Consider the following 13,069-nt stretch of genomic DNA (forward strand, 5'->3'; position numbering starts at 1 on the left):
AGCGTGGTAAGAGCGTTTCGGATGTACGACTGGTTCGCTCTATTTCACGTCCGTTTAGAGTGGCCGATCTCCATCACACGCGGCGTGTAATTCTACTCCTCGGAGGCTGAGAAATATAAATTCGAAGCTATCATACGGAAGCATTTTTTATTTTTGACGATAACATCATCGCGTATTTGTCTGAAATTGCGCGAAGGTTGCTTACGACGCTGTCGCGATAGTCAAATCTCGAACGAGGTTTAATTATACGTTCATACGTCACGATACAATTACACTTGTTATCGAGCTTATTCGCGAGATCTCGTTTTAATGTTTCTTAATGATGCGAGTGTCTTATAAAATCTTTCAAGAATTGTACGGTATTTTAATCCCTTTTCTGAAAGCATTTCAACGACGTGTGAAACGCTCCTGATACCACACGAAGAATGAAAATGCAATTTAACATAGATGTCTTTCAGTCTTCAGTCGATACACGAAGCGAAACTCTTTCTATTCGAGTGTGATATAGATCCGAAGTGCAAGGCTGAGCGAAGAATATTTTACATCGCAAAGTACGCATTTGTAAGTCGCTCCGTTTTTGCGAAGTACTTGGCTTCGCTTTGATCGTAAGGCGCTGCTAAATGCAGCCCGCCGGTGTACGAGTGTTCGCGACGGTGCGGCAAGAAGCGCGCCTATTGTGTTCGACTCTGCCGCGCGTTCGCTCGGGGTCGACTGTATTTGAAAAGAGTAGACCTTTTTTTCCGTCTCGATCGTTCTCGCGTAACGTCGCGTCGCCGTTAGCTTATCTCGAAACTGCCAGCGATCGCTCGCTGGCTCGTTCGATGCGTGTGCGTTTCTTGAGATATAGACTGTTCGCGATACGTATTCTTTTGAAAAACGAAAAAGGGTGTGCGTATGCCTGAGAAACCAAACAAGAGAGAGAGAGAGAGAGAGAGAGAGAGAGAAATGGGATGACCTCATCCATCTTCGGTCTTGCCTCGCGTTGAGGGAAAAAAAAAAGATAGAAAAAAGAAGTAGCAGCAGCAATCGCGGTTGAACAACGAACTCTCGTCCGTCACCGATTAACCTTCCACCGTAATCCGTTAGCAAGTAGCGCGGGCGGGAGAATCTCCCGGCCTCGGCAGTTCGGCGTTTGATGCAGGGTCCGTGGCGATTCGCGGCAACAGCGCGGCAACGACGATAACGGCAACATCGTATTCTCGAGAGTTGAGAGCGGCGGCGGCGACGACGGCGGCGGCGGCGGCGGCGGCAGGCGCATTCACCCCTCTCGGCGGGTGCAGCGCGCCTGCGCGATCACTCGCGACGGCGACGACGATGTCGTCGTCGTCGTCGCCGCCGCCACTCGCCGCGATTCGCACGTAGGCATCACCGCGACCTGTCGCGGCAACCGTTTTCTTCCTTTCTTCCTCTCTCTCTTTCGTGGTGATCATCGTGTACCTCGTCGCTTCGGGAATCAATCACTGCTCGCCGATAGTCGCGAGCGATCCGCTGCCGCGTGTGGCGCGCCGCGCGCCGCCGAAATGTCGCCGCCACCGTCTCGAGTACGCTGCTGCGCGGAACGCCAATGGCAACTATTCCGGCGCGAATCGTATTTTCGACGCGTCACGCGATTGGTCGGCACGTTCGGTACCGCATACGGGTGTATACCCATCATTTCTTCTTCGGTTCTCGCCTTCTCTCACGGTCCTTCTTTTTCCAATCGGCCACTTCCTTCTCGTTTACTTTACTACTATTCCAGCCTCGGCCGTTCTTTCTTTTTCACATCTTGTCTCGCGCCGTGCGCGACGGTGGAGTCTTTTCCTTTTCACCTAGATCCAATTTTGAACGACGTTTGCGGACCTGTACGCAAAACCGAAACACACACATTTTCTCTCTCTTTCTCTCTCTCTCGCGAGAGCGACTTTACGCGTTCTCTCACAGCTACGGGAAGGAGCGCGCGCACGGCAGAGCGACGCTGGAGGAATACGGATCGCATTGTTGCAATAGTAATATGCGACTGCTATAAACTGCATTAAGTCTGCAGATTTAATCTTAATTGGTTTAGCGAAATGGAATCGCGTTTATCGTGTACTTGGCGAATCTTTCGCATGGAATTGTGGAAAATTATTGCGATGATAAAAAATCGATGATGCGCGGTCTGCATCCGCGCGTCTGCATTTTTTCCAAGCGAACTTGCATTGTTTTCAAGACACATGAGCAAATTAGGGAAATGTAATATTAAATAATCCATATCTTTGCGAATCGAGCCTTCGGTCGCGAGAAAATTGGAGGAATCGCCCGTGCCCCCTGCCGTATCGGCCGTGAACGTCGATAATTTCTCGCGGTAATTGTCGCGGGTCGGGGGCGACGACTCGCCGTCGCTGCTTTTGCCGGGTGCGATCGATGGGAACCTTCGGGATTGAGATACGCACGAGAAAGAGAGATGTCAGGAGCGAGGTCGTTGCTGGACGTGACCATCATTTATTTGCGCCCGCGAGAGACCGATAAGAGTCCAATCGTTCAGGAAAATGTTACGTTCTCGGTGCAGTACTGTGCGTTTAATCCGGAAAACGTATCGGAGTGGATGGGATTCGAATTCGTAATCTCTTTCTCCTTAGCGAAACTCGATAAAAACGCCATTATATGGATAGCGCTGCGTATACTTGAGGCACAGGCGATAGCGGGAAATTTTCTGTGAAACTTTCCATGATTTACGCCATAAATCTCAGCCGGAATAACCTGTTTGCGATTTAATAACGCGAACGTTACTTGTCTTGGCTTTTACCCCCGATTGCTCAGCCCCTTTTAAAAATCTCGCATCATTCTCACGATGCGAGAGCGTTTACGTTAACGTAATCCAATTGTTCGCCGATATTCGTCACGATTGATGATTGCGTCGCTTGTTAGTGGGAACTCTCGCACTTGGCAAGGTGGGCAATGCTCTTCTTCTAACATCAATACCCCGACAGAGCGTTTGGTATCGATCGCATTTAATACCTGACGCTCGATTCCGTCGGGATTACTAATTAGTTCAATTAAATTAATAATCCACTGTTGCGACGAGGCGAACCGAAGCGGAGAAATTGCAATTTTTGCAATCACATTTTTTATTCCGAGTTAACTAGAGACTTGTCGATTCGCGCTCATTAATTGCACTTGATTTTTCTTCAACGAAGACTCAACTCTCATCTGTTTTTTTTTTTTTATTTTTTTTAAAGCATTAAAGTTTCGAGAGGTCTACGTAGAGTTTAAATATGAAATACAAGTATCAATAATATCGAATGTAATTAAAAATGCGATATTTATATATTTTTAAATATTTTCCTCCAATTTTATTGTGTTCTTCATTATTATTATAATATTGCGGTTGCGCTATACTCTCAGAATTCTGCCCGCCTCGACGATCCGTGATTTTCGTGTGCTCGCAACGTATTCGAGCCGCGAATTTGCCATCGTTATTGACTGGCTCGACGAGATACGTGATACTTCTGAGAAATCCCGTCGGAGAGTACCGTTAGCCGCGTGAGCATCGAACTAGTTAATGAGTCGACGAGGACTCGAGTTACAATCGAATCAGTCGAATTAAACTAAAGCGCGTATTTTAATTATTGTCACGACTCTCTGTTCTCTTTCTCTCTTTCCTTCCCCCCCCCCTCTCTATCTCTCGTCGAGAGCTATTTGCAACGTTAAGGCCGCTTAAGAGATACAATTTTAGTCCGCGGTTATTAGAGGATCCGTGACGAAACAGTGCGAGCACGTATGCCAATACACAAGGTTATATTCCGAAACATTGGATTATCAGTCTCACACATAAACACATGCCACACACACACACACACACACACACACGCGCGCGCGCGCGAAATGTATATTTTAAATTGATTTTTTTCTGGCGAAAGTAATTACCGAGTGAACAATAGAAAACGAATAATTTCTCAGTGTGTTTTTTTAGCGTCGAAAATTTAGAACGGAGATTACATAAACGGAATCACGTTAAATTAACTCCAAATTACAGTATGCGGAGTATCGTTACCAAGTTTTACTTATTCACTTCGGAGTCATTCTGCAGGTTTCGAGCAGCTCATTAATCCAACGAGCTCGTTTTGTTATTGTATCGTGTATTTTTTTTTTTTTTTTTCTACGCCGAGATAATATCTCGGTATGCAAAAGCGGTAGAAGTTGCGACAATTGAATTCATACAAATGCAAAACAGCGCAGGACGCTTTTTGGCACTATGTATGAGTTATTCATTAAATTTTCGTTATAAATTTACCGACCGAAAGAGAGAAAGAAGGAACGCGATACGTAAAAATTAATCGGCGAAATGTTCGACCAAATACGAGAAAGGAAGAACTTTATTTCGACGTTTCGGATTACAGGACGGTGGCCTTCGGAAAAAGAATTAGAAACTTTGATGGAATTGTGATTGGATGGAGAGAGAGAAAGAGAGAGAGAAAAAAAAGACCGGCGAACGCATCGATCGGTCCTGTAAAATTGTTTAGGCCATTGTCAATCGCCGCTGCTTGACAGTTTTCTTTTTCTTCTAAGCCGATCAAATTGGATCAACCCGTGTGTATGACGTGTGCCAGTGACACGCGAGCCGATAAACAAACCGCTACGACGCTTCTGCTGTAACAGGCTCGTCGAATGACTAATATACACGATTGATCGATTTTATCCGACATGTAGTTTCATCCGATAACTTCACATTACTCCTGTATTTTCTACGAATGTTGCATTTTAATATTGGAGATTATCGAGAAATGTGCTTTCGCCAAACGTGCGGAATTTGTTATCTCGATCCTAACAATAATAACATAAAATAAGTTACGTTTAAATCAGGCTGCCAAGTGATTAATAACGTCGATAAGATGCCCCGTGCGACTAGACTTTCTTTTTCGATGCTGTATTTTCTTCTAGACGACGACTACCGCGTTATCATGATTTTTGATATAAAAAAAACATAACTTTCGGATCTGACAATATTATCAATGCGCAATTATCTTTTAGTTGTCAACTACAGAATATCGTATCAATCTATTTATGGAAGACTTAAATTTGCTATCGTAGTATGAACTTATGCGCGTTAACTTTCATATTTTCTCACGTTGTTGTCGAAAAGATAATGATTAAATAATAGAAAATCGAATAACTGTTATATACAGTAATTACAAGTAAACAATTTACGGTTAAAGTTACAGTTGTATATGTTAATTTAACAAGTCGTTGCCTTCTGTCACTGTCAATTTGGCAAGAAAAAAAGTAATTTTGCTGCTGTTAAGATTAAAATTTGAGTCATAGAATTGATGTATAAATATCTTTTCTTGTGGAAAAAAATTAACGAAAGTTTGTAATGATTGCAGACCGACGCAAAGCTATGTCAACATCAAGAGCAGTAGTCCGGTATCTCCGAGGACGATAGGAACGGGAGCGACGTACGTGCAGGGCGGTGCGGCCGCGTCGTCCGCGGCAGCGGCGGCCGCAGCGGCCGCTGCAACCGCGGTGGTCCCGCCGTCGCTGCCGGTGGAATTACCGCGACGAGTAGCAGCGGTCTGGTTGGAGTTTCGAACGTTCTATCTTCTGCAACGGGCGGCGGCGGCGGCGGCGGCGGTAGCGGCGGCGGCGGCAGCGGCGGCGGCGGCGGCGGCGGCGGCGGTGTAAACAATAGCAGTACAAACAACAGCAGTGCGAGCAACATCGGTAGCGGCGGCGGCGGCAGCGGCGGCAGGCGGTGGCGGTGGCGGTGGCGGCGGCGGCGGCGAGCAGCGGTGGTGGTGGCGGCGGTGGTGGCGGCGGCAGCGGCAGTGGCGGTGGCGGCAGCGGTGGTGGCGGTGGCAACACCAGCAACAACGGCAGCGGTGGTGGCGGCGGCGGTGGCGGAGGTAGTGGTGGCGGTGGTAGTGGTGCCGGGGTGCCACTTCTATGTTACCCTACCGATGCTCCGCTACATTCATTCCTATCCGCCGACTTCGGGGTCGACGCCGGCTGTAGCGGCGGTCGTCACCACCGCACCGTCGCTCGCTGCACCCGTGCCTGTGCCTGTGCCTGTGCCCGTACCTGCGCCCGTTTCCGCACCACCTCACAGTCAACCTACTGTCATCGCCAGCCAAACGCCGCCGCCGCCACTCACCGGGACTGCCTACGCCGCGAGAGACGCGTACCGTGCCGGCACTACGAACGTAGGTATTTCCATGACGCGAACCACATACACATAGGCGCGCACGCGAGATGCGCCTCTTTGCCACCTTTTCCTCGGTCGGGGGGTCCCCGATATGACGCCGCGATGCGTTGAACGGTCACGGTCATGCAAACACGTCTCGGAGCAAGGAAGATTCTTTTTCTTTCTTTTCTACTGGACGTTGCACTGAGATTGTGGTTCAGTGAAAGAGTAATAGGACGCCGAAGAAGTATTATATTCAAGAAAATTAAGAGATAGCTTCTTTCATTGCTCAGATTACCTTTAATAGATACTGAATTGAACAATCACCTGGCTAGGTCACTTTGGAAGACTTTATTTTTGGATATATACATTTATATTTTTAGTCGTCTTTTGCGATTGGTTTTTGTTATATTTTAAGACCACTGCTGACCCGAATCATCTTTTTTTACAACGTTCGAATAGAACATTTGAATTTATTTTTATTTATTTAAAAGAACAAGATAAGAATTTCTAGACTATTTATTCGATATCGTATGAAAATTTTATTTGATATTTAGCAAATTGTTCACATTTTGATCGACCTAGTACCTAGGAATAATGGGGTAGAGATCAATATTAATTTGTAGCATCAGACACTAAACTAATTGGGACACGCATCGTGCAACGCAATCGCACGCATGCCATATCGGTCGACCCCGTCCTTGACTTTCACCGACTATCGGCCCTCTTCCTTTTTTTCCCTCCCTTTTAACAATACGATCCGCGCGCGTCTGACACTCGACAGTTTTAAATACGACGTGTCACCGTTAGCATCACAGAATTGTTCAACCAAGTAATACACGTTTTGCCAAACGTTCAAATATATTTTATAAATATAACAATTTAATTTTATATTAAAACCGAGATTGTACATGTATGTATGCAATCGAAATTAGATTTGGATATTATTACAGAAATAAAATTAGATTAAAGGTACATAAACCAAGATATACATATGAAAGAAAACATTAAGTAAAGGAAATAAAAACACTCAGCAATGATATATTGAGATGGTTCTTTCTTTTCTTTTCTATTTATATACCAATGTGAAATATAATTTAATTACGACAATACATCTTATTTATAAAATAATTAAACTTTTAACAAAAATTCCAAGATATTTTAAAATTTATGTAAGAACATTTTATAATAATGATATATAATTTTTTTCACTATCTGTCATATTACATTTAATTTTTATGGGTTTTAAATCAAGTTAAATTCACGGCATAACGCAGTTCTAGCGAACATTATCATATTTAGCTTGTAGCACGGTGCGAGTAGGCGGGAGAAAGTTACAGTCGCCTACTCAGGCTGCACGTACACGCTTGATACATGTGGATATATACACAAGGACACAACCGCATCTTATCTTGCTTATTTCTTACATATATATATATATATATATATATATATATATATATATATATATATATATACACATATATATATATATATATACACATATATAGTCGCGATTCGTTGAATAGTTTCTTTAAGAATCATACGATATAGTCGAGACTACAAAGTTCAGAATACAAATTCATCTATGCGAACCGCCCGGTACGAACTGTGACGAACGAATGAACCAACGTTGTAATGCAAAACTACCGGTAGAAATAAAAGGGGGGAAAAAAGTTGGAACAGATGATTGCGGTAGACAAAGCGTAGGGGACGGAGTAGCGGTCGCGTGGTATATCGGTACCGCGTGCTTTCTTGAACCGGGTCATCGATTTTCCTGAAATAGTTTCTCCGGTGAGAAGGTTAGAGAGGCGCGGGAGATAAATTGAACCTTTGGCAAAGAATGAGTGAAACGACGATGAAAAGGGGAGAACAGGCAGAAAAGAGGGAGGAGGAAAAAAGGAGAGGACATAGAGCAGAGTTTTGACTGTGATGTTTTCTTTTCAGGTGAACGAGAGGCTCGCCATCAATGTGAATAACAGTTCTCTGTCGCAAGTTGGCGGAGTTGGGGTAGTGTCCGCGGCAGAGTACAGTGGCATGGGAGCCGGCGGCAGAGGCGATCGGCAGAGGATATCCCTCTTGCCTCCTGTCGGCTCTTCGGTAACGTCTATACCGTCGCCTTCTGCCGCCGCCGCATCGGATTACCAACATGCGGCGGCGGCAAGGAATCCGCCGCGAGTAGGCCTCATGACCGTCCAGCCCGATCAGTATTGCAGTCGCACCCCCGTCGACATGTCCAGTCTGCAGGATGCGCCACCCTTTAAAAAGATCCGTTTAGGATCGCATCAGCAGGTTCAGCAGTTGCAGTCGCAATCTCAGCCGCGCTGCCTGTCGCCCGCAGACCCGTGCGGGGCCAAGCAAGAACAACAACAACATGTCGTACAGCTGCAACAGCCACTTAGGATAGACACTAGGGTGGGTATGATGGACAATCTACTCGATAATCGAGAGATTAGTCTGTGTAACAGAGTTCATCCATATGTATTAATTACGATATAGGGTTGAAATAAAAATTTGTAGCGTTGTTTAAGTGAAATTCATAAACAATGTTTAGACAATGTTTGCTTGTATGTAAATTTAACTATGTGCCATTACAAATTTTTGTTTCAATCCAACATTTTAGCGATATTTATTAAAAGCCAATAATAAAAATAAATTAATTTTTATTGTCGACAACACAAAATTACATATTAGATTGAATTCGCTATTACTTAGGACTATTTCATATTTGAATGATATCGTTCATTTATAGTATTGAAAATCAAACATTGGAATAATAGTATTAATTTTCGCGAAATTGTATTAAATAAATAAATCAGATCGCAGTTAATCACATTTATAGTTATGAGTATGGGATACAAATTGAGATTAATTTACATTTTCCGAGAATAACTGTATATAAATATAAATAAATTAATATGTAACTAAATATAGAATGGTTTATATAAATGCACATCAATATTTTAGATTAACTGGATATGAACTAAACAAATAAATGATAAAATGATAAACATAGATTGGACATACGATAAACAATTAAACAAATAAGTTGAATACAATATGATATGACGAATTTTTGCTAGGAGCAGCCTGCCGTGGGAGCGTACACGCCACAAACGGAAGCTATTTCGCCTACGCTTCCAGAGCCGAATACGCAGGAAGATGCACAATATAGAAGTACCAAGGATGATCTTTTGCAGCAAATTGGCAAGGTCGATAGGGAAATTGCTAAAAGGGAGAATCAATTAAATATGTTGCGGAAGAGGTTAAAAGAACTGGAAGAAACAGCGAATAAGCCTCTCGAAGTAAAGGATACTGAGGAACAGTCACAGCAACCAAAGCATCAGTCGATGGCACAAAAGGTCTACGCTGAGAACAGGGTAAATTATGTAAATAATCAAATACTTTTACATGTTAAGCGTGATAAACATTTGAATCAAACTTGGATATCGCATGTATATTGTGTGTTAATATAAGTTATTTTTATTTGTATTATCAGAATTGAATTTTTTAATATTTAAAACATAAAGAAAAATAGAAAAACATTAATGAAATGAATTTTAATTTGGCATATTTTTGTTAACAGAGAAAGGCAGAAGAAGCTCATAGACTCTTAGAAAGACTGGGTCCCAAAGTAGAATTACCTTTGTATAATCAACCGTCGGACACAAGCGTATACCAAGAAAATCGTACACGGCATCAAACATGTATACGAGCCAGACTTATAACTAGGCTTCGGAGAGAACATGCCGAACGCGCGTCCCTACATCGACAGCAATCGCAAACGTACGCTATTTTGGTTCAAGAGTGGCATCGTAAGGTGGAACGGCTTGAAGCAACGCAAAAAAGGAAATCGAAGGAGACAAAGAATCGCGAGTTCTTCGAGAAGGTGTTCCCTGAGTTGCGAAAACAGAGGGAAGACAAGGAACGTTTCAACAGAGTTGGTGCTCGCATCAAGAGTGAAGCCGATCTTGAAGAGATAATGGACGGTCTACAAGAACAAGAGGTATATTCTGTCATTGTAGTATGCGTTTGTAACAGAATGGTCACGAAATGAGCAATATGACACATTCTAAAAAGAAGAAGCAAAAGTATGGTGAAGACAAAAAGGTATGGGGAGAAGTAAAAAAAAAGGCACGTTACTACATTAATTTTATTAGATAAACATCTTTCGATAATTACACGCTGAAGCAAAAAAAGGAGATTTTTAACTATAGACTCTAAATTAATAAATAAGAGTTAAGAAAGATATTTTATTTTATCAAATTAACAATATTAAGTTATAAAATAAAATAGAAATTATTTTGGCACGCTGTTAAATAAAGCTACTTATCTACTTAAATATGTATTATAAGTTCAAAGATCGATATATAATTTAAGTACAATATAGATTAAAATGTATTTATAGAGCATTAATTAATACTAGTTTTGAGTTAATTTCATTTTTTTTATATAGTTTCTTTTGTTGTAATTTATTGTTATTTTAGCTATTAGTAATTTCTTGTCAGAAAGAGAAATAATACATGCAATAAAATAATTAAATTTACAATTGCGGACAAAGCTGTTTTATCAAATTTTTCGATATTTATATCGAAATATACGCGAATAGTATTTTTATCAAATTCTCGATACAACGATAATAGATATCACAGTATTTTCTTTTATATTTTTGGTGGATTTTTGGTGTCATTTTTTTCTTTATTTTCTCAAAGGCAATTCGATGAAAATGTTATTTTCATATCAAAGGATCAAAGAGAGTTTATTAATTGATTATAAATAAAGGATGGTAACTGGCAGTTTTTTCCTATCTTTAGACATTTGTTTTCTCTCTTGGTCTTCTCGTGTATGCTGACCAGGGAAAGGATGGCAAACTGGATAAATGGATGGAGATGATTGGAAGTTACCATCGGACTAATAGATACGCGGGATAATAAAGTTTTAATTGATTCAGATTCACGATGCTCAGTAGAAAAGTTTTTTAATAAAATATCTGCTTGTACAATTGATATTGCATTAAATCCAGCTAAAGCTTTTTAAAAAATTTCTAATTAATATTTTATTTAATAATTTTTTTGAAAAAGCATTGTTTTAAAGACGTTTTTTTATTTCTGTTTTTTCTTGTTTTCTTTTTGATTAATTTGGTTAGACAAAATTTTATAATGATACTTCATGGAAGACATCTAATTTATACTGATTCCCCAGGAAGAAACATTGCAAGATTTAAAAAATTCCATTAAAGCTCGTCAGGTTAGTAACGTGCGCTTGCTCCCTTCACCCTTACCTCATACATTAGTTATAGATCAATTCTGCATTGATTACAAAATGTGCATTAATTCGATAAATTAAAATTATATTAGTGTAACGTAAGAAATTGAAAAAGGAACATTGGATTCATAATTATTGTTAGAAATTATTATAATTGAGTAATATTCAATTATAAATCATTATAATTGAGTATATATTCTTTATATAGAAATCTTATTATTTATATACAAAGATATTAAAATCTATTTTATTTTAAATAAAACATTCACGCACACGTACTAATATGTTTTATCAATATACAATCAATTTGTTTAATATTTTATTAAAATTCATTCAAAGCTTAATAAAAAATTATGTTCAAAATGAGAATATGTTGATAAAACATGTCTTTTACTATTTTAATGTTATAAAGAAATAATTGATATATTGAAAATGCTATTATCTTCGATAGATGGAGGACAAGAAAATGCGTTCATATGCAGTCATACCGCCTCTGTTGTTGGACGCAAAGCAACGAAGGATCGCGTTTCAGAATCGGAATGGATTGCTTCAACCAGAGGAATTAGAAGCTCTTCATAGTGAACGTAAATTGATCAATGTATGGAGTTCAGTGGAACACGAATTGTTTAAGGAAAAATACCTTCAACACCCTAAAAACTATGGAGTGATAGCTCAATCGTTAGAACATAAGTCCGTTCCAGATTGTGTACATCACTACTACCTCACTAAGAAAGCAGAAAATTATAAACAGCTTTTACGAAAATCGCGTCAACGGACGCGTAGCTCTCGGAATAATCCGAATAATAAAGTAAGTGTGATATTAAATATCTGTAGTATATATAATAAAATTGAGGTAGTCATTTGCATGCGCAAATATACAATTTAAACATATTGTATTTATATCGTATCAATCATATAACATCAGAATTTAAAAATTAAAAAGTACTTATAAAGTTCTCGACAATTAATATCAAAATAAATGTAAAATAAATGTTTCATGTAATTGTTTCAGGTAAATAATGCCAGTTCGACTATTGGACCTATAGATATTTTAACGACAGGCGTAACGACAAGATTACAGCGAGAACAACAACAGAAAACTCAGGAGAATCCTCAGAATAGTTCGTCAACGGCTACGTCTACTCCCACAACGAGCACCTCGGTCACATCAAGCGTATCGTCAACAACTGTCGGGACTACGACAGTAACGACGACGACGACGACTCCTTTGAGCTCGATAGCGGGCGTTAGCGTAACGACGGATTCTGTAACGGCATCAACGACAACGACAACGACATCTGTCCTGAACACCACCGCGACGACGAGCGTCTCGACGACGTCAACGACGTCTAGCACAAAGGATTCCAGGGAAGCGAGTAAAGAGAATAAGGAGAACAAAATCGATTTGAAGGAATCTCATCTCATAAAAATAGAACCGAAAGAGGAGCCACAATCGGATACAGCGTCGGGGAAGGACATTAAAGTAATGTACGTGTGACTTTTTTAATTCATATTTTAATTAAATTTTACGCGCGCAACATTTTGTCTTACGTAATTTAAATACGTACTTAAAGTTCATGAAATTATCGCGATAAAAAAACATTGAGTGTCTTAAATCAGAATGACAGAATGTCTTAGAATATATTGTGAATACATACGGATACG

The 13,069-nt window shown here is 40.6% G+C and overlaps 1 protein-coding gene across 1 annotated transcript in view; it reads left to right on the forward strand.

Annotated features, from left to right (window-relative positions):
- The window catches only part of LOC105200946 (nuclear receptor corepressor 1), a 60,944-nt gene that overhangs the window by 18,965 nt on the left and 28,910 nt on the right, over positions 1-13,069 (forward strand). The window contains 8 exon segments of the mRNA XM_039459635.1: positions 5,343-5,475; positions 5,478-6,158; positions 8,087-8,554; positions 9,223-9,519; positions 9,726-10,145; positions 11,342-11,386; positions 11,856-12,212; positions 12,417-12,892. Of these exon segments, the coding sequence (XP_039315569.1) occupies positions 5,343-5,475; positions 5,478-6,158; positions 8,087-8,554; positions 9,223-9,519; positions 9,726-10,145; positions 11,342-11,386; positions 11,856-12,212; positions 12,417-12,892 (2,877 nt within the window).

Source organism: Solenopsis invicta, chromosome 2 (genome assembly GCF_016802725.1).
Source record: "Solenopsis invicta isolate M01_SB chromosome 2, UNIL_Sinv_3.0, whole genome shotgun sequence".
NCBI lineage: Eukaryota > Metazoa > Arthropoda > Insecta > Hymenoptera > Formicidae > Solenopsis > Solenopsis invicta.